Source organism: Caretta caretta, chromosome 18 (assembly GCF_965140235.1).
Source record: "Caretta caretta isolate rCarCar2 chromosome 18, rCarCar1.hap1, whole genome shotgun sequence".
NCBI classification, from domain to species: domain Eukaryota; kingdom Metazoa; phylum Chordata; order Testudines; family Cheloniidae; genus Caretta; species Caretta caretta.
This window is the reverse complement of record NC_134223.1, coordinates 17,145,983-17,168,549: the sequence shown is the minus strand read 5'-3', so window position 1 is coordinate 17,168,549 and position 22,567 is coordinate 17,145,983. Positions and strand designations below refer to the sequence as shown.

The following is a 22,567-nucleotide window of genomic DNA, read 5'->3' as shown; positions in this document are numbered from 1 at the left end:
AAAAGCAACTGTTGTGAAATTCTTTAACTAAACCACTCTTGAGCAGAGCCCATTAATTGACCCATCGAGGAGAAAGGTTTTGGGATCCATGCCCAGTGAGCCATTAACTTATCAAAAGTGCCCAAGAGATGCTAGAAATAGAAAGAGTCAGTGAGAAAAATGCAACAATACCTACAATCATTACTGCAGCATTCTAAATGAGAACGAGGGAATTTTTTGACTCAATGTTTTTTTCATCAGAAGATTCCAATTCATCAAAAATTAAACTTTTTGAGGGAATGAATGGGTTGGTTCTGATGCATTTTCAACTCAATAAGAAGTTTTGATTAATAACAGAGTTTTGAAATTGTCATTGTTTTGTTTCAACATTTCCAAAATGAAAACATCCAATTTTTTCAGTTTGAAATGACTTTTTGTTTTGAAATTTAAGATGATTTTAGTAATAAAAAAATTAAATGGTCAAAACTGAAACAAAACTGTTCAAAATGAAACCTTTCAATTGGCCTGAATTGATTTTTTTTCTGCATTTTTGGTTTGTGAAAATTGTCAGGATTTTGACTTTTCCTCCCAATTCGTAGTCGGATAATTTTGTTGATATCTTGAAAATTTTCAGGGGGGGAAGAAAACTTTGTCCAGCCCAGTTCTGTTTCAGTCACTAGGGCAGAATACTGTAAAATGTAGATGTTGTCAGCACGGCCACTAATCTGCTGTGCCTACTTCCCCCTCTGCCTCACACTCTTGGCCCACCAAGACAAGCGTTGACAAAGTGTAAGAAAGAGCCAAGCTGCCTGTGGTATCTGTCAGGGGTGGGTATGGCTCATCCAGGGCTACACGCTGTGTTTATGGATTTCAGCAGTGCTCACTGCTGTTGTGGGACACTGCTCAAAAGGTGGCTCACGGGTGCTTTCCTGGTGGTCTGCAGAATGAACCACTGCAGCTAGGGTGACCAGACAGCAAGTGTGAAAAATCGGGACTGGGGGTGGGGGGTAAAAGGTGCCTATATAAGAAAAAGCTCCAAAAATCAGGACTGTCCCTATAAAATCGGGAAATCTGGTCACCCTAAGGGCAACATCACATGGCAGGGGACTGGGAGAGATGGGTTGATGGAAGAATCTTTCTCTGTGAAGTGGCTTTCTGAATGAAAGAGCTGGACTGCTACAGCAACGTAATCTTTCCAAACCTCTTAGGTCTGCAGATTTGAGATGGAAACCTCACTAACCCTCGCTTCCTTAAAGTCATCGGGATGTTCCTGTAGGTGGATTATTTGCTGTTTAGGCTACAACTACCCTAAAGGACTCTCTAGTGGTATTTTGGTACCTTCTGGACCAAGGTCAGAACCAGAAGTCCAAGAGGGGGTGTCAAGGTTCCTCCCCCACTCTGAACTCTAGGGTACAGATGTGGGGACCTGCATGAAAAACCTCCTAAGCTTATCTTTACCAGCTTAGGTCAAAACTTCCCCAAGGTACAAAATATTACACCCGTTATCCTTGGACTGGCCGCTACCACCACCAAACTAATACTGGTTACTGGGGAAGAGCTGTTTGGACGCGTCTTTCCCCCCAAAATACTTCCCAAAACCTTGCACCCCACTTCCTGGACAAGGTTTGGTAAAAAGCCTCACCAATTTGCCTAGGTGACTACAGACCCAGACCCTTGGATCTTAAGAACAATGAACAATCCTCCCAACACTTGCACCCCCCCCTCTCCTGGGAAATGTTGGATAAAAAGCCTCACCAATTTGCATAGGTGACCACAGACCCAAACCCTTGGATCTGAGAACAATGAAAAAGCATTCAGTTTCTTACAAGAAGGCTTTTAATAAAAAATAGCAGTAAATAGAAATAAAGAAATCCCCCCTGTAAAATCAGGATGGTAGATATCTTACAGGGTAATTAGATTCAAAAACATAGAGAACCCCTCTAGGCAAAACTTTAAGTTACAAAAAAGATGCACAGACAGAAATAGTTATTCTATTCAGCACAATTCTTTTCTCAGCCATTTAAAGAAATCATAATCTAACACATACCTAGCTAGATTACTTACTAAAAGTTCTAAGACTCCATTCCTGTTCTGTCTCTGGCAAGAGCAGCATACAGACAGACACAGACCCTTTGTTTCTCTCCCTCCTCCCAGCTTTTGAAAGTATCTTGTCTCCTCATTGGTCATTTTGGTCAGGTGCCAGCGAGGTTACCTTTAGCTTCTTAACCCTTTACAGGTGAGAGGAGCTTTCCCCTGGCCAGGAGGGATTTCAAAGGGGTTTACCCTTCCCTTTATATTTATGACAGGGGGTGAATGGAAAAGCAAGAATAAGATAAGAAAAAAAAGTATCCACACGTTTTTGAACAGATGTTTGATTGAAGGGAGAAGGGTCATTCAGCATTGTGGGAGGGTTTTAAAGGGGGGAGGGGAAAGGAGGCACATGAAGAAAGAGGAGCACCCAAGTATGCTTGTACAGTGATGAAGTCCCATATTGCATCCTCAATCGCCCCGTACCTTATGCAGTTATGTGCATCCACACAAGTGGGGGTCAAATGCTACCAGATCAGAATTGCCCTCTATGACAATCGATGGCCTGACTGCAGGTCACAGGAAACAAGCAGAAGGCCCAATAAAACTTCTACTAGTTAGTGATACTTTGTGAGCGAGAAACCCAAATGTTGGAGTTCTTACTCCAGCAAAACTCATTAGAAAAAAACCCCATTTCCCTTTACCCATCTTAGCTCAGAAAACAGAAACAATTCCATAAATTGGTTGTTTCTTGTCTGCTGCAGCGTCAGGCTCTCCTGCACTAGCCCACCACGGCTCCATTGGGAGGGGGGCGAGGGGAGCAGCAGTCCATCAGCCTGTTTCCATTGGATTTCTAGGGGCCTGAAGTGTCAGAGAAACTTGTATTGAAAAAAACAACACCACAAAAATGTCAGTTTGAGAGCAAATGTGACCTGATGAATGTTTAACTCTCAGCTACCTCCACAACAGGCAGAAGCTGCAGAGCATGACAAAATTCTCCCTTGCTTCCTTTACAATACTAATGGGACACTGAGCATCCCCTGGTCCATTAACTGGGGAGCCGCAGGCACGCATCGTCCCCAGACACTGGGCCAACGCCAAGCCCTCCATCTTCGGGGGCTGCTGGAGCTTGGAAAAAAACAGCCCAGATAAAATATGCTTCCTCATAACAACAGTGACTTATCGATCCTGTCCGCTGGCCCTCGTGTCCTGCCGTTAATGCCCCTGGCACCGCCCCTTCGGCCTATCGACCTGCAGCTGGGCAGCTTGGTTCTCTCTGGGGTGCGGGGAGAGGAGCAAGAGGCAGAGCCAACCCCCTGCTGCGGACAGCGCCTCTGGCTTCTCCCCAGTACCACTTCCACCCCGTCCTTGTTACTCCCTCAGACCAGATGCTCCATCCCCAGCCCCTCACCCTCTCTGCAGCCGCATGGTCGCAGTCTCAGCTTCTCCTGCAGCCCAGATACATTATCCCCAGAGCTGCCTCCAGCCCATAGGCCTGGGCCCTGCAGGATCCCTATTCTAAGCTGGGCTAGTTTGGACCATTAGCCAAGTGCATCCATGTGCACACTTCTCCCACGCCCACCCCACATTTTCCCCACGCTACAGCCCTGCCTGCCCCCTTCTTGGCAGTACCCCATCCCCACACTACAGCCCTGCCTGCCCCCTTCCCGGCAACACCCCATCCCCACGCTACAGCCCTGCCTGCTCCCCCTTCCCGGCAACACCCCATCCCCACGCTACAGCCCTGCCTGCTCCTCCTTCTCACCAATACCCCATCCCCACGCTATGGCCCTGCCTGCTCCCCCTTCTCACCAATACCCCATCCCCACGCTACGGCCCTGCCTGCTCCCCCTTCTCACCAATACCCCATCCCCACGCTACGGCCCTGCCTGCTCCCCCTTCTCACCAATACCCCATCCCCACGCGACGGCCCTGCCTGCCCCCTTCCCAGCAACACCCCATCCCCATGCTACAGCCCTGCCTGCTCCCCCTTCTCACCAATACCCCATCCCCAAGCTACGGCCCTGCCTGCTCCCCCTTCTCACCAATACCCCATCCCCACGCGACGGCCCTGCCTGCCCCCCTTCCCGGCAACACCCCATCCCCACGCTACAGCCCTGCCTGCCCCCCCTTCCCGGCAACACCCCATCCCCACGCTACGGCCCTGCCTGCTCCCCCTTCTCACCAATACCCCATCCCCACGCTACAGCCCTGCCTGCTCCCCCTTCTCACCAATACCCCATCCCCACGCGACGGCCCTGCCTGCCCCCTTCCCAGCAACACCCCATCCCCATGCTACAGCCCTGCCTGCTCCCCCTTCTCACCAATACCCCATCCCCACGCTATGGCCCTGCCTGCTCCCCCTTCCCGGCAACACCCCATCCCCACGCTACAGCCCTGCCTGCTCCTCCTTCTCACCAATACCCCATCCCCACGCTACGGCCCTGCCTGCTCCCCCTTCTCACCAATACCCCATCCCCACGCTACGGCCCTGCCTGCTCCCCCTTCTCACCAATACCCCATCCCCACGCTACAGCCCTGCCTGCTCCCCCTTCTCACCAATACCCCATCCCCACGCTACGGCCCTGCCTGCTCCCCCTTCTCACCAATACCCCATCCCCACGCTACAGCCCTGCCTGCTCCCCCTTCTCACCAATACCCCATCCCCACGCGACGGCCCTGCCTGCCCCCTTCCCAGCAACACCCCATCCCCATGCTACAGCCCTGCCTGCTCCCCCTTCTCACCAATACCCCATCCCCACGCTACAGCCCTGCCTGCCCCCCTTCCCGGCAATTCCCCCTGCACGCTTACATCCATCCAATCTCTTCCTCCTCAAAACCGCCCCAAGCCCCCCTATGCTGCTGCTGCTGCTGCAGCCTCCTGCTCCCCCCGGCTCGGCCCCTCCTCTTCGATCCTTCCTGGGTCCCGCCGCCCCACGCTTTGCTCCCCCGGCCCAGCTCAGCTCCTCCCCAAATCACGCCCCCCCTCCCCCCCCCGCGGGTCCTCCAGCGCCTCCTAAGAGGGCGGACTCTCTGCAGCAGCCGCTCGGGTGCATTGGTCAATTTTCCTGTCAGTCCCCCCCCCCCGGAGCCCCCGGCCGGGGGCTGTGGCTTCCTCTTTGAAATTGTTGCAAGTTTGAGGCCGGGGGAGGGGGGGGCGAGGAGGCAAGGGCCGGAAAGTCGGGAGACTCCCGCAGGAAAGGGGGGGCCAAGACGCCTCCATCGCGCCGAGTTCGGATTCTTCCTATTTTTTTTTTTTTTTTTTGCAGCACATGGGAAGCAAAACTTTCCCACGGCCCCCTTCCCCGCGGCTGCTTCCCGCCCCTCGCTCCAGCCGCCCCCAGCCGCCGCCGGCCCCTTCCCCGGGACCAGGCTCGCGCGGGCGCCTCCCTGGGCACTTTGGCGGCGTGCCGGGCCCCCTCGCCTGCGGGCGCTGAGGCGTCGGACCCTTGCGCCCCGCTCTCGGGGCGGGCGGGAGAGAAGCAGCCTCGCCCAGCAAGGGGCTGGGGAAGGGGAGAACTTCGGGGATGTGCCGCTGGCGGGGAGCCTGGCGCCGCGGCGCCCGGCGGCTGCTCTAGGGGAAGCAGGGAGGCGGCGCAGCGGCGGGGCCGCTCGGCTCCGGGCTCGTCATGGGCACCGGCATGTGCTCGCGGAGGCAAAAGGGGCTCCTGCAAACGGGCTTCTGCCTGGTGGCGGTGGCGTGTTTGGGCTCCGGGGTTTTCATGTACGGCCACTTGCAGCAGAAGGCGAAGAGCGCCGAAGCCCTGGCTCTGAAATACAGGCAGCAGCAGGAAGCCCTGTCCGCCCAGCTCCAAGGTGAGTGAACCCCCCGTGTGCGCGCCCCTCTTGAGCCCCCTCTGCCCCGCTTCCAGTGCGGCTCCTTCTTTAACCTCCCTGTCTGGCAATAGGCTTGCTACGCATCTCCGTCTCTCGCTGCGGATAGCGCCAGGGGTCGGTCCCCTGTGCCTGGGTTTCATTGTTGAGTTCCGTTACTTCTGCTCTTCCCGGGTTTATGCCCTGGTAGTTTCCTTTGGCTCATTAGCACAAGCGTTTATGTGACTTTAGTTTTTAATTATATCAATTAACTCTTATTTCGCTCGGCAGAATCAGACCCAGCTCCTCTGGGTGAGGGAAGTTAGGTGCCAGGATACCAAATTGTGGGAGGGAAGGTTTTTTTAAGTGATCATAACATCCGGTACAGCTGTTTTGAGCAGAGAAACCCCCTCAATTCAGTGAGAAAATTGATCTGCAGGTCTTGTAGTGCTCCTGCCTGTCTGTTTTGTTGTGGATGGATGCCAATATAATGCCACAGCAATGAGGCATGCTGAGGGGGAATTGACTATGCAGGGCTCATTCCTGGAATCCAATGGGAAACCGCTTTTGTGGGGCTGTATCTCTCTCTCTAATTTTTCCAGAAGGACCACCCACTTATACTGGCAGTATAGCAGTAAACTTTTTTTTAAAAATCGCCCCCCCCCCTTCCCTTCAGACAAAATCTCCAAACTTGGGAATATTTAATTTTAGCTCTTGGAGAGATTTCCCAGAACGGCAGGATGGAAGATACATGTTCTTGTTCTGAACTCTCTTCTTTTTCTGGACTGTGCATTCTAGACTTCTTGTCTCTTTGCTAAAACTAGAGCTCCCAGTATTAACACCAGCATTATCCCAAGGTCCTGAGCCTGTCTGTATCTTTGTTAGATTTAAGTAAAGGGATTTATTCCTTGGAGTCCAATTCTCTGGAGCCAAGAGCTCTGCATCTGTAGGGTGGACTCAGCTATGGAATGAAGGCCCACAGAACACATTTCATATGGCTACACGCCACTCTGATTCTGGTATCTCAAGGACAAGAGAATCACTTAAACATATTTCTAGTCATAAATAATAACTAGTTTCCGGCATGTAAAGACAAGATTGTTCCTCAGGCTCAGAACAATTATGACCTCCATCAGATATAAAATTATATCTTATGGATGGTAGCCTGCATTGCTAAGAAGGTCTACTGGTTCTATCCCTGCCATTGCTTCAGCATAATCCTGCTCAAGGCATTTTCTTTTCTGGGTCAAATCCTCCAAAGTGTGTGCATGCTGCATTGCATGCCCGCAGGTGCCAGTGTGCATGTGCTGTGCAGAACTTTGCATTCAACTCAGCACGTGCTCTTCTTGCAATGGGGACTCTGTGTTCCCATCTGTAAAATGGGTAGAGTGACTTTTCACCTGCCTCACAGGGGTGTAGCAAAGTGTAAATCTGTGGCGTGCTGTGTATGTGTTCACTACTTACAGTTTGCGTCCGTTTTTCCTGCTAATCACTTGTGGCATTAAGGCAGCAACAGGTGATGCCTCTGGCACCGCCCCACCAGAGGCCTCCCACACGGACCTCTGATCAGAGACTGCTGGGTCCAGATAGAAGGATCAGTGGTGTAAATATTCAGTCCACACTATTTCTGCTGACGCTCACCATCGGGGTGGGGTGGATGTTAAAAGAATAAGTTGAGACCACCGATCTCTGGGACCTGGTTCTGGGAGCAGTACAGAGGAAGATACGGAAGTCAGGTTCATAATGTTATTCCACTCAGAGAAAGTTTTTGTTTGGATGCGTGAACGGGTAGCAAGTCGCCTGGTCGCTTTCCACCTTACGGCTAGCAAATACAGGCATTGCCATGGAAACCCTTCATATTTTGGGAACATTTTGTCCAGTTATTTTAAGAAAGATGAAAGTTTGATTCAAATTTTGTTGGCAAGAGAGGCAGAACAGGCTGGCATCTGCAAAGCTGTCAGCACTGTTGATAGGTACCTTCAGGTACATTGGTAGTTTGCACATCTTGCTGTATATCTCATGCTGTCTTCCCATACCTCCACCAGCAGCACTGGTCTGGTGCTTAAAGCCGGGGAGTGGGTGCAGGGCTCCTGGGGGCTGTACCCAGCTCTGCAGCTGTCTTGCTCTAAGACTTCGAGCATGTCGCTTTACCCACTCTATGCCTCAGTTTCCCTCGTCTCTCTGGGTAAAATGGAGACAGTGTTTCACAGGAGGCTGAAGCAGGTAATGTTCACCCAGCACTCTACATAGTTCTTCCCATCTCTCAGGTACTTCCTGTTCCCTTCACAGCTAGCATAGCAAGTGGCCAACGCTTCTGGCTCTCCTGTAAATAAAGTTTTCAAGTGGAGCGACAGGCCACAAATTATTGCCAGGGGAAAGGAAAGGGAGGGGAGGAAGTGAGCCTGTTCTCCTTGCGGGGCTGCCCTGGAGCCAATGACACGTGGCCCAGGTTATGTCCTCTTGTTGGCACAGGCAAATGTATCTTCCCTTGCTCTGCTGTCAAACAGGAGCCAAGCAGCTGCTGAAATCGCTTTGGAATAAAATGGGCGGGCTCTGAACTCTTGCTGCTTGTATCAGACATGTGAAAGGAAGCGAGGTGGGCTTCCTAAGTATGTGGGCGCACTCTGTCAGGTTGCAGCCTGGTGTGCCCTGCCTAAGATCTCATTCCCGCTGAGGCTCCACATTTCCCCCACCCCAGACTAATGCAGAGCCCTGAAATTTTGTGGCAAGTGGCTTTAAAAATGCCTCCCTTTTGCCTCTACTCTTTCCTCACAGGGTCAGGGAAGAGGGTTGTGTGTGGGTGTTAGAAGGTTTTAGATGCTCTTTGCCAATGGCCATATTGACTGTAGAGACTGAGACAGGTGTGACCTTATTTCAGTTATTTTATTAGCAAATGGTGCTATCAGCGCATTGGAACTGGGGGATGGAAAGGATGTACTTACAGCCCCATCCGGTTCTCCCTGACCTCTGCCCCGCGGCCTGGCACATACACTCACGCATTAAACAGACTTCTGGGCCGGAAGAATTCTCCATCTCTTAAAGAGCCACCATCATACATGGGTGACAAGAAGACTTTAATACTCCTACCCCCGCCACTGGGCATCCGTCATGTGCTTTGTTGCCTTTGCCACCACTTGTGATTAGAAGGAGCTGCATGGTAATGCTGGCTCTCATTCTGGGTTGTAATCTGCTGCCCCCGCTCCCCCACACCCCCCTTCTATGTGTGATTTCTTGAAAGCAGCTGCAGTTTGGTGTTTTGAGAGGTGGGGGTTTGCTACGCCAGAGATGGCGGCAGTAGGTTGTGACATGACTGAAGCAATCTGGCAGGGGGACTCAATTGATCTCTGTAGAGGAGAGCGCGGCAGAGAGAGAAGCTACCTGGGTGCTTAGCATGGGGGGAGGGAGAGAAAGGAGCACAGGGCAAAGTACTACACTGAAGTTGGTGTGGGACTTTGTGTGCTGTGAAACTGCCTGTAGTTTGCAGTTCTGAGAGATCTGTTCAGAATCCTGCCGTCGCAATTGCTGCACTCACTCGCTCATCCTAGCAAAGCAAGAACCACGCCTGATTATTGTAACAAATCCAGGGCTACCTTGGAAATTCGCTATGCTGCCCTTGGAACTTCTCTTCCAAAGCTGTGCGAGAGCCCTGGTGCTTCTGCTCCAAAGCCACTGGCTTCTTATCCCAAACTTTAACATAGAATCTCCATTAGCTGTTCATGCTGTAGGGCATAGGACACACAGCTGAATTCCTGATTCCTTCCAGTAGAGGTCAGTAGGATATGGCCTTAACCAGGCCATCCCATAACGTTTGAAGTTTGAAATTGTAGATTTTTATTAAGGACAAAGCGATTTGTGTCACCAGGTAGCTGAGGACATGAAACAACTTGTCATAGGAAAAGATACACCAAGGTTAACAGCAGAGTCAGGAAGGTGTGAGGGAGCTCAGACCTGTCCCCATCAACACAGTTCACGTATGTTAGTATTTCTAAGCAAATCCTCCTGCTCAGGGGAATGTGTGTAATGGCAGGAAATGATTAGCAAAATTAGCTCTCATTTAATTTTTGTTCAAGTCCATTCTTTTCAGAAGCTCAGGGCTTTGTATTTTAGTTTGCTTGGCAGCATGTGACACTGCTTTAGCCCTGCAATTCTGGCTAAACTCCAGCTCTGTTAGTTACACTCCGACCTCCTTAAATACCTGGTGGTATGGAAGGCAACGTTTTGTCCTTCTCATTGGCTGCAGGGAAGGCTTACCTCGCTTTTAATGTACCTGGCCCCGGGAGTCAGGAGATAGGGGGTTGTGTTTGGCTCTGCCACAGAGTTCCTGTGTGATCTGGAGCTTGTCATTGCCTAGAGATGGCCCTAATTTGTGAAGTGCGGATTAGGATTTTCGGATCTGGGTTTCGGTTCAAGTTTGTCATTACATATAGCTGCTCCATGCCTCAGTTTCCCCATTTGCATCATGGAGATAGTAGCACCTCATACCTTTATGGGGCTGTCAGAGCAGACCTATGCTGCACAAAGGATGTGGCTGAGTGAACACTTGTGTATTGCAGAACACATGCAAGTATCTCTTTTGACATGAAACTTCCCTTGCATGGTGCACCATGCACTTCTTTCTGCTGCGGTTCTTAACAGCACCGTGTTATTTAACCAGAGTCGGGGGCGTTTGGTCTTGTCTGGGCTTGGCAGCTGTTCCCACTGTTAGGAGGTGGTTTTGAAGTGACACATAATGAGGGCTTCTGATTCTAGGTTTTAACCAGTTAAACACTAATAAAATACCCTTGATTTAAAAATGTGTTGTATCTAAGGGGTTGTCTACATGGAGCAGTAATATGGATTTCGGGGGTGTGATTTTTAAAGCGCACAAACATGTGCATTAATTGGTCCATGTAGACCTTGCTGGTGTGCACTAGAGGTACTCTAGTGCGCTTTAATGTAGTGCTGTTTGAAAGAGTAGTATGTTAAAGCGTACTAGGGATCATTACGAGAGATTACTCATTACAGTATATACTACTGTAATGGGCAATGTATATAATATTACATGACTATACAAAGAGAGAGCCTCGAAAACCCCCGATTCTGGACATCTACATAAAACTCAAGAATTGCTAAAAAATAATCTCCCAAAGATGAAATGAATAACCCCCAAAAACAGAAGCCCTACATATAAACAAGCCCATGTGGCAGGAGTTTGTAATGACTGTGTCCAATATTGACCTCTCGGGTTAATGCATCTTGATGATCCCTTGCTTATGTCTTGAAACTATCGGTGTTCTTGGAAACTAGCGCAGTTGACTGAAATGCCCTCATGCAAAGTACCCAGAGGGGAAATTTCCTCCTCCCGCATGGCTGCTCATGCAAATGTAATGAACTTCAGTGTGAAAGTGTGAATCAAAGGGATCCTAAAAACCAACAGTGCCATTTCTTGCCAGTCTTCCAGGCATCTTCGTTGCTAGCCAAAGCAGCCACACCTTCTTACTGCTGGAACACCATGTCCAATCTCCCACGCCATCAGAGAGTTACCACCATCCCTGGCTGTGTCCCGGCTTAATTTAGACTGGGAGCTCCTTGTGGCAAATGAGAAACTTACAAAGAAGGCTAGTGCAGAGAGGGCCTCTGGAAGGTGGCTGACCTTCAGATGACAGAGTGTCATTGACTGAAGCTCCTTCATATGTGACTGTGTGCTGACTTTGACTTGGAGCGAGCAGGGCAGGGAAAACCCCCAGGGTGACCTCTCGCTGAGCAAATGGCTGGATAAGTGCTTCTAAAAATATAGTTGTCATTGAAGACTTGCGAGTGCTGTGCTCGTGTTCCGGCTGGCTGAGCCACTCCAACAGAAGGGGGCCTGCGTTGAAGGATGATTTCAGGTCCTCAGGATGGAAAGTTAAACAGCAGTTCCTGGCCTGAGTTACGAAGAGCCTGTTGAAAACTGAAAGGATCACTCTCTCTCCTCCCCCTTCCCCTTCAAATGTACAGTTTTTTCAGGAACCAAACTGACAATCAAGCAGCTGTGACTGAGAACTTTAACCCCTCCTGATCCCAGTACTGACAATCCCAAGTGTTCAAACATCAGGAGCCGGGCCCAAAAAACTACAGGATTGGCTTGACAATCATGACAAGTTTTACGCTGTTTGTCTTTGTCTTTGGGTTTCTGAACCTTGAGATTGCACTCTGGTCATGCTTTCAAGTTTTTCCCTGTAACCATGAGAGCTAGGAACTTTAAAAATGAGCTGAGATTCTCACCTAATCATCTGAATCCAGGAGCTGGGGCTTTAAAAAAAAAAAAAACACCAGATAAAGAATCATAGAAATGTCAGGCTGGAAGGGACCTTGAGAAGTCATCAACTCCAGCTCCCCTGTACTGAGGCAGGACCAAATAAACCTAGACCATCCCTGACAGGGGTTTGTCCAACCTGTTCTTAAAAATCTCCAATGACGGGGATTCCACAGCCTCCCTTGGAAGCCTAGTTCACGGGTTATAAAACCTGCAGGGGAACGATTTAAAAAAGAACCAAGCATTTCCCTTGTTCTCAGAGTTGGCTTAGATTCTAGGCCACAGTAGACCTGACAGCATCCTGGCAGAATGGACAATGCCTTTATTTTTAGTAGAATCTCGATGCACCAGCCGAGACCAGGTCCCTATTGTGCTGGGCATTGTAATGCACGGAATAAGAGACAGTCCCTGCCCTAAAGAGCTTACAGTCTAAATAGACCAGATGGCCAAAGAGAGAATTATTATTCCTATTACATAGCAGGGGAATTGAGGTACAGAGAGATTAAGTGTTAAATGTTGTCCTGAGCACTGTAGTTAGGTTGACCCCCCACCCCCACCCCCCATGGAGATCTGGCTAGGGGAATGGAGGGATTCTTTAGTTGACCTAGGTGCTGCCTCTCGGAGAGCAGGATTACCTACCTCGATTTAAAAAAAACTCCTTCTGTCGCTACAGGGGTTACGGGGGCCCAGCTGCAGCGCTGTAGCCGTGCTGCTGTTGTGTAGACAGAACTGAGACGTGACTTACCTCCCCCTTGAGGATGTTGCGAGTCTGTATGCATTACACTGTAGGTGCTACAAAAGGGCCAGGTTAATAGAAGGGACCATGTGATCATCTGGTCTGATGTCTGGTCTAATGAAGATCAGCGAATTTCACTCAGTGATTTCTGCTTCGAGTCCCTAACTCCTGGTTGTGCTCGAGCATGTCTTTTAGAAAGGCCTTCAGTCTTGATTTCAGGACTTCCGAATTGTAGGTTAAGCTCATGTCCGTATAATAGAGCCATGTGTGTGTGCGTATGTACACTCCCATGTGGGTGTATAAAATAGCATACACAGACGTGTACGTAACCCTAGTTTGAAGCTTAGCGCAATTGGGTGGCTGCACAATAATATTTTAGACACCATCAAAGCATTCCTAGCATTTCCTCTGATTCGGAGTCCCTGCTGCCACGCGTCCTGCATCCATGGGATCCTGGCACCGAGCATGCCGTGTGTATGGGAGGCTTTTGGAGGAGGCGGGGGAGGGCAGTAATTGTTTTTGCCTGCTGCCGAGTGATCAAGCAGATGATGATGTGACAGCCTTTCAAGATTGATTATAGACATCTGGGGATTTTGGCTGCGGCCCGTGTAATGTGTTGCAAGGTTTCAGTGAGGGATGGTCGTCTGTGTGCAAAAGGACCCAGCTGTGAAAGGATTTTCTTTGGAAGCAGCTGTTTTATCCCCTCTGCCACCCAGTCACAGCCCAGCACCATGCCCCAGCCTGGACAAGTCTCCTTTCTGTAAGCAGGAGGTATCAGCAAATCAGGGAGAGCTCTTGGGGAGCTTTCAGATTTCAAACTGGATTAAAATCATCATCCATCAGGAGGTTTCTCTGGCACTTTATCTGTCATGTGGCTGATACACAAAACAATCCTTCGCTTTCCCTCCGGGTTACCGCAGTGCACAGCATAGATGTTCTTTTGTGCATGTAATGGGAGAGCAAGCTGGCTGGCCCATTTATCCTCAGTGGGTTGTGTCTGCTTTAGGACCAATTAGTGGGTCGGGGAGGGGGTGGGTGGGAGGAAGCATTCGTCTGGCTGTCTCCTGCGTGTGGCTGACACAGTTTCAGAGCAGCTGACCTGGGAGGCACTGGGCAGCTTGAGTCTTGCAGTGGACTCAGGTGGGAGCTGTTTCAGACTTGCTACAGAGAGGAAGCATGTGATTTGGCTGGCCAAAGAAAAACAAACTCCCAGGCTTCCTAGCTCAGGCACCAAAGCAGGCCTCCGTCATGATAGAATCATAGAATATCAGAGTTGGAAGGGACCTCAGGAGGTCATCTAGTCCAACCCCCTGCTCAAAGCAGGACCAGTCCCCAGTTTTTGCCCCAGATCCGTAAATGGCCCCCTCAAGGATTGAACTCACAACCTTGGGTTTAGCAGGCCAATGCCCAAACCACTGAGGAGCATCCCCTTTGCAAACCTCCAGCCCAAGCAGCTTGTTTGCTGATGCTACAGCACAGGGCAAGGTATAAGAACCTGGAAAGAGAACTAGTTTGTACCCAAAATCTGGGCACTTTTAATGCAACAGGGATTTGCTTATTGTGCATACATAGCAACTCGTTGCACCTTGAATGTTCCAAAGCATTTTACAAATTGGGGTCTCTGTAGAAATAATAATGCATCTAGGGATCTTTTCCCCTGCTACTTAAATGCAGCCGCCTGTGGTGTTGAATGCAATAGCTGCATGATCAGTTGGGAATAGTCTCAATTAAAAGTACAGAGGGTGGCTGCTTGCTTTTTTTTTTTTTTTTTTTTTTTAAGGTAGAAGGTCAAATTGGAATCACTCAGACCGCAAAAGCTAGCCCCCACATGTTGTGAAAAGTCTTTACTGATCACACCTGGCTGGAACATTCTACCTCTAGATGTGCAGTGCTCCCCCAACGCCATGCCGGTTTGGTGCCCACGCAGAGTTCGTCCTGTCAATTCACCGACACCCACTTTGTGCTGCACCCAGGATTTCCGTAGTGTCCTCCCAATCCAATTATTGGCCTGGCCTTGCTTAGCCTTAGAGATCTGGTAGGGTTGCAAATTCTCATAGCCCTGAAGTAAGCCCTGGATATCCAATCAAATGCGGTGTCTGTGCGCTGGCCTGTTTCCACTGGAATCCTCAGTTCAAATCCTATCTTGGGCCAAAAGTTCAAATAAACTTGGTTTCCCTGGTCGTGCCCAAAACCCCGATGGTGCGGCCTGTCCTCTTCAGTGGGAGGGGACTGAGGATTGGAGCAGCAGTCGGTGCTGCTGTCGGTCAGTGGAAGCTTGTGCAATGCAAGGCTCAAGTCCGCACTCTTGAGCCTCATTTTTAAGACAATCCCACTTGGGATACAGTGGGCCCATAGAAGATTGACTGAGCAGCATGGCTTGTCTTCTGGACAGGAAATACTTCCCGCCACCCGGTTCCTTCTGCCTCTGGGCACACTTGCATGGCTCTCTCACCCTCTTTTGTCATGCTGTACCTTCCTTTCTAGGAGTGTTTTTCCCCCACAAGAATTTTTGTCCAAATCAACACTATTTTAAAATGGTTTAGAGCAGACTGTGATGAAAACAGCCTTTTCTGTCGAAATCAGGTTTTGGCGATACTTTTCCCACTAGCTCTAGTTCCGAGCATGTCTCTGGCCAGGGGTCTACTGTCACACCCTCGATTCCCCTCCAGTCTCTCTCCCTTGGCGATTCCTCGAGGGTTCTCAGAAATGTTCAGCATTGGCCTACCTTTGCTCCCGTTGCCGTGCAAAAGTCCTGTTCGCTCCAGCGGGAGCAGAATTGGGCCGGTGCTGAGTGCTGCTGAGACACCCACCTAGGATTTGCCCTTTGCTGTTATGAACTTGCCGTTATTGCTAACGGAGTTTTTAAGACTGCACTTTTGGTTTCCCATCCTGCCCTTTAATGTTCCATCAAACCTAATTGCCACGAGCGTTTGATCTTATTCATCGATATAAGGCGGGTTGGGGGAGGATCGACAGAGCCTTTAAAGACTTCGTTGCCGACATGAAATCACTCACTAGACAGATGTTCTTAGGAGCTGAAACTCTTTCCAGCTAAATGCAGGTAGAGATCGAAGTCTCTTTTACTAGGTTAAACTGATGACATGGACCACCTGAACACTGCGACTGCTGCTCTGTTTGGGCGGCTTTTTCTTTGAGGAGCCGTGGCTTGGGCTCGGATGGTCACAAGCTACCGGGTGCTGTGCTGTCTGTTTCCCGGGGCAGTGAGGGGTGAGTGGCAGTGGGAGGGAGCCGATTGATCCTTTCGGCGCCTCAGTTGGGCTGCTTCTGCTCCCAAGTCTCATCCAGCTCCCTTTTCCGCCGTCACTTTACAAAGAAATCTCTTAGCACTTCGGCATGTTACTGCAGCCCAGCTGTACGGAGTGACTGTATGTTAACAAACTTCCTCAGTGTTTGCCCGAGGATATAACGTGTGGTTGACCCCCTCCAGAACTGGCAACTCCAGGCTATTTGTGCGCAAAACCTGCTCCCTTTAATTTGATCGCTATTCACCTGGCCCAGACTGGATGCTGTGACTTAGGGGAGAGCAGGGGGAGGGCTCTGTCCCACTAGTGAGTCATCTAGTCCCATGTTTCATTCCATGATGGGGAGACAATAGGATGGAGATGAGGATGGGAAGAAATAGAAACCATTTGCCCACTCGTCACAGACACAACTGCAGTCATTTGTTTTTGTTTATGAACATTTGGGGTCTCCAAACACCTGTTTGAAGGACCCCAGAACACTTGCAAAACCCACTATATGGGATTTCACGTCCATATTACAAAACCTCCCTTTCGGCTTTTGAGCCAGCTCCTCGACCAAAAAGCCCTTGCAAAAGGCCCAGCTCTCTTCTTATCCCACTGCTTCTCCTTTTGGGGATGATACCTGTTGGATTTAGGATAACTGGAGCTGCATGTTAATTCAACCTCTTTGCTTCACCTGCTTTGAACTGAGACCTTCACTCCCTTTGAGGAACGGATTCCTCTGTTGAAATGCTGTCCAGTGATGTCCTCAGAGCTATATTTTATGAGGAATCATAGTAGATACCTCTATGGCCAATTTATTGGAGGGAAGGGGATTGTTTTTCTTTTTCACTAGTGGCAGAATTACATGACCCTCTGTGGATAACCTCCAGCACCTGCCATATTCTGACTCGATTATGTGAGGTCAGAGTGCAGTAGGGTTGGCACATAAGAATGGCCGCACTGGGTCAGACCAAAGGTCCATCTAGCCCAGTATCCTGTCTTCCGACAGTGGCTAATGCCAGGTGCCCCAGAGGGAATGAACAGAACAGGGCAATTATCAAGTGATCCATCCCCTGTCGCCCATTCCCAGCTTCTGGCAAACAGAGGCTAGGGACACCTTTCTAATTGCTGGTAACCGAACCCCTGAGGCCCCACCCTGCCCCGCCTCTTCCCAGAAGGCTCTACCCCCATCACTCGCTGGGTCGTCTCAAGGAGCCTGCCTTCACGTAGGAGGTGGCCCCGGCTGAGCAGGGGCTGCCATGGGTTAATGACCTAGCACCGCCCCACGGTAACTCGACTTTTGGTTTGGGTGCTATTTATGGTTGCCAGGTCCCCTTTTTGAAAACCGAGCACCTGGCAACCCAAAATGGCACCCAGACACAGAAGCTAAAAACTGGACAGGTGGCAACCCTGAGTGCAGGGATATTTTGCTTAGAAGGGATGCAACAGTGACTGTGATTATGATTGTGAAGGGCTCTTTGTCACCACAGTCCATGTGCACAAAGGGTGCTTCAGGGTCTCGGGGACTCTGTACCATTGACTGGCTGACAAATAGCATGTGACGTATATACTCCATACATAGCATCCTTCAGAAAGCCATGGCTGTCCTGGAGTGTCTGTCAAACAGAGCAACTAATCCTCTAATACCATAGTGCACATTTCACCATCCCTGAAAGCGGGAATGCTCTCCAGGGTACCCAGGGACAGAGCTGCCAGCAGCCTTTCTGCAAACTCACTGGCAGGGTGGGGCCTTGCTTGTACAGCGGGCTGCTCCCTCTGGTACATTCTGGCTCTTGTTTTATTACTGGCACCAGCTCATTGGTTCCCCGGAGGCAAATCTCTGACTTTGAAACCTCGCTTGGCCAATGGGTCACCCTCAAGCGTGACCTAGAACTGAAAGGGCTCAGTGCGGAGAAATCTTCTCCACATCCTCAAATGCCTCTTCTATGGAGTTAATATCCATTGTAGAGAACTTCTTAAACCATCTAACAGAATTAAATGGAAAATTCTCCTTCTGCTTCAGAATTTGATAAATCCGTCTGCAAATTCTATAGGAAGATTATCTTTCTTTCTTGAATTCTCGAAGCGTTTTCCATAATTCATTAATTGGCTTTCATTCTGAAGGATCCTTCACAAGTTTAAACAAATGGAGATAGACATTGAGTTGGTGTAAATGTCATAGCTAAATCAGTAGGGTTATTAAAAGTTATACCAGCCAAGGATGTGCCCCTTCGTGAGCTAAGTGATTCTTAGACACACATTCGTCTCTGGGGTAGAACAAAGCACTTGTTCAAATGGTGCACGGCAGCACTACGCAACAGTCTAGGACAGGAAGTGAAGATGCCTGTATCCAGTAGAAACTGCAAGTGGCCCTGATAGCAGGTGGAAGCTCTACATGCTACCGTAGAACAAGTGTTAAGATTCAGGTTTCGGAGCAGCAGCCGTGTTAGTCTGTATTCGCAACAAGAAAAGGAGTCCTTGTGGCACCTTAGAGACTAACCAATTGATCTGAGCATGAGCTTTTGTGAGCTACAGCTCACTTCATCCAATGGAGATGAAATATTCGTTCAGACCAGAAATGTGCAAAGAGTGAAGCAGCAGCAAGATGGTTGTGACAATGACATGATTTTACAAAGGCCTCGTATCTGATGGCCTGCCAGGCCACACTGGCTGGAGGTATACGAATGCCTTCAACACCAATAAACTTTAGGTCTGGGTTTGTGATCACAAAAGAGCACTGTTAATGCAACCTTACCTGGTCCAGTATATTTTATAAATGGAATAGCCCCAAAATGCCTGATCATCTGGTAAGACTGCCATGGAAAGTTCACTAGCCTAAGTGCAAAAACCTACTGGATATTTTGCTCACTGGTCTTCTAAAAAATAAAAATAAAAAAGGCTAATGGCCCCAAGCAAGGGGGTAATTCAGCCGTCCCTTTATCTGGCGCACACAACCTGCAAGTTCTTGGAAGATAAAGACAATTCAAGTTGCTAGGTTAGGGTGGAGCAGCTCAGAATGGCTGGGTCTTGGAGCCAGCACAACATGCTGGAACAGAGCCTAAATTCTGGGGATGTTTACTCCCAGGATTGGAGCAGCTTAAAAGAACCTGTCAAGCTGTGGTGGTTTTTTAAAAAGTTCCATCGCCTTTTATATCCCCTTGTGGGCTGGTAAACAATGGGCTGGAATGTGGTCCCTTCCCATTCAGCGGTACAGGGGATGGGATTCATAAACAGCAGCCTTGTGGTTTTTTGCTGGACGCTTTTTGCAGAGAAATACAGTTGAGCTTCTCAGGTAACTGCATGCACCAGCCCTATGGTGAGCCCTGGGCTCACATGCTAGCTGGTGATCCGTGGAACCTCCTTTTAAAAATCACTGTCTGATATTTTTTTTAAATTTTTTTTTCTTTCTTCCTCAAATACGTGGAGAATCCTGTCCGACCCAAAGTGTCTCTAGCACTAAGAACAACATTTGCGTTCTGTGTGGATTTAAAATACATACATATGCGCCACCCAAATCTGCTGCTGTTGCTTCCACAGTGTCTTAGAGCCAGGTCTAAGTGAGGATGAGTTGCACCAATGAAGTAGTGAACTCTGGGAGAATGGGTCCTCCATGTTGTGACACGGCACCCTAGTGCTTGTTCTCTGGTATGTTAAAATTCGTCCACCGTGTTTTGCCTCTTATCAGCTGAACAAGAGACCCTATAAATGTGTCTGCACAGCATCAGCCAGGTATAAAGAGAGACTTCTGCAGGCACTGGGTCTGGGAGGCAGGGAAGCGCTTTACGGCAAAGTGAGGCGGAGTTGGGTTAAGAGACTGGCTTGGCTCAGACAGCAGGACTGTGACAGAGCTGGGACTAGTACCCCGGAGTCCCGGCTCTTACTGTTGTGTCCTCCGTACTCCTTCCCTTTGACTCTTCCAGAAAAACAACTGAAATTGGTTTGGAGTAGCAGTGAGTGAGTGAAATTGACTTGAGTAAATCAAATCAGTGAATGCTATTACTTTGTATAGTCCCCCTTTTCTGACCCTAACCATGCTTGACGCACATATTGTTCCACTTGACGCCCGTTCGGATTGCCACGCTCTGTGTGTCTGCGGAGGGTTACATGGTTTGCTGAATTGCTGGCTGCGTTTCAGTGCTGGGTGGCATGATCCCTGTCTAGCTTGAAAAGCTCCTTGGGATGGTTCGGGTTGACAGGGGCAGAAGGGGTGTGTGTGTGTGTAAGGTGTGAACTGAAGCATTCTGTGAACTGAAGAGTGGCCTTGGTAACTTATTACAGAGTGGGACTTGGTTACGGGTCCCATCAGAAGAATAGAAGGATTGTATAGCTCCTTTAAATATAATTCTGCTTTAAAGGATAAGGAATCCCTTTCTAAACCCAATAAAAAAACGCTGCGAGCTTCTCAATATTAGAGGGAGACTCCTGATTCTTGTCACTGGAAGGGGTGAGCAATGGGGTGCGTATAACGGTTGTTTCTGGTGCATCTGAATCAAAGCCATACCAGCTTGATTTTTTTTTTTTAGGGCCAAATCCTCAGCTGGCGTAAATCAGTGTAGCTCTTTTGACTTCAATGGAGCAACATTGATCTACACTGGCTAGGGATCTGGCTCCTCAGAATCTAGATGTGCTTCTCAAAGTAGCATTGGGTTTGTTCCACTCTGGCCTCCCCAGTGCGAGAGCCATTTCCAAGTCCCCAATTCTCCATGCAGCAAAGGAGCAGCAGCACGGGATCAGCCGTGGGGGAGGCTCGGTGCTCTCAGCCTATAGGAGAAGAGCTTTGAGAAAGGGAAAGTGTTGCCTAGCCAGTAGCCCAGGGGTGGGCAAACTATGGCCTGAGCTGTTTTAAGCCAGTCTGTGAGCTCCCGCTGGGGAGCGAGGTCTGGGGCTTGCCCCACTCCGGTGCTCCAGACGAGGTGCTGGGTCGGGGGCTGCACCATGTGGCTCCCGGAAGCAGCCGCATGGCCCCGCTCTAAGGATCAGGGGCCGCTCCACGCATAGGAGCCGGAGAAGGGACATGCCACTGCTTCCGGGAGCCGCTTGAGGTAAGTGCCACTTGGAGCCTGCACCCCTGAGCCTCTCCCCATGCCCCAACCCCCTGCCCCAGCCCTGATCCCCCTCCTGCTCCCCAAACCCCTCAATCCCAGCATGGAGCACCCTCCTGCACTCCAAACCTCTCATCCCCAGCCTCACCCCAGAGCCCGCACCCCCTCCCCAACCCCAATTTTGTGAGCATTCAGGCCCACCATGCAATTTCTATTCCCCAATGTGGCCCTCAGGCCAAAAAGTTTGCCCACCCCTGCAGTAGCCCATACCTCCTGTAGGGGCCCACAGTGGGGGATATGATGCTCCCAGGAGAAGAGGTCATTTTCGGTAGAGCTGGTCAGGAACCTTTTGATGAAACATTTGTGTTGGAAAATGCCAATTCGTCACAACAGAAACATTCCGTGGAAATGTATCAATTTTGATGAAATTTTCTCAAGTCCAGGGTGGAATTTTGGGGGAAGGGAGAGACACACGGAATAGCCAGGAGCCCAGTGGTTCAGCTCAACTCTCTGCTCTCCCTGATTCGGAGCAGAACCTGGATCTCCCACATCCCGGGTGAGTGCTATAACCACCAGGGTATTGGCCACTGTGTACTGGGTCGGGTTCTCTCTCTCTCTCTCTCCTGTTTTAACGGCAAATTTCAAAGGTCTCACTTGCATTGTGAAGTGAAATGCAACCAATGCCAAAACCTCAGCCCTGGTGAAATAGGGACTAGTCTGGCTGTCTGTCTGGTTTGCCACTCGCTCTGGGCTTTTCTTGAGGGAGACTGTGGACCCCCCTCTGCGAACTGCTTCTAAGCTCAGTCCTCTTGGGAAGGATTTTCTGTCTTCCTGGCATTTCCCCAGCACGCAGGCCCTCCTGGCAGAATTATCTCCGGAGATGTACAGTACTCTGCAGCCAGCCTCCTTTGTTTCTACAGCATGTCAGAATGGCTCCTGCGTGTAATTTACACGGGAGCCAAGCTTGGCTGTGCATCGCAGGGCGGTTGTTACACTTGTCTGTCTGTAGCCTTCCCCTTAAGCTTTATCCTCCACAATGGCCCATGTCCTGCACTGACATCCAGGGGTTCAGTGTTTTAAAGGCTTTCTCAGCGGTTCGGGTAAGTCTTGTGAACTTGTCCTCGCTAAGCCCTTATTTTTAAGGCAATGGCTGTGAGCATTTGAGTGGAGGGTTGGGCAGGTTTGAGTCTCTCGCTGTCCCAAATATGGAAGCGTAGCCCTCCCAGGTGGTTAGAGAAGGAAACCAGCGTCGTTTTCTTCCCTGATTCGCCCACTGACTTGCCCTGTGGCCTCGCGCCAGTTGATTCCGCTCTTTGTGCTTCCGCCTTCCCCTCTGTAAAACGGGGATGGCAAAACTTAGCCACCTCCATAAGGTGATCTGAAATCCTGGGCTCGCAGGGCTACCCAAGGGCAAAGTGTAATAACCTTCCGTAGCCCCCTAGGACGTTGT

The 22,567-nt window shown here is 49.9% G+C and overlaps 1 protein-coding gene across 5 annotated transcripts in view; it reads left to right on the top strand.

Moving 5' to 3' along the window:
• The first annotated feature begins 5,214 nt into the window (after nucleotides 1-5,214).
• LOC125624459 (uncharacterized) overlaps nucleotides 5,215-22,567 on the top strand; it is a 70,991-nt gene continuing 53,638 nt past the window's right edge. For all 5 annotated transcript variants that reach the window (XM_048825166.2, XM_048825168.2, XM_048825169.2 and 2 more), the window contains exon 1: nucleotides 5,215-5,823. In XM_048825166.2, the coding sequence (XP_048681123.2) occupies nucleotides 5,637-5,823 (187 nt within the window). In that variant the 5' untranslated portion in view covers nucleotides 5,215-5,636. The remainder of the gene's footprint in view (nucleotides 5,824-22,567) is intronic.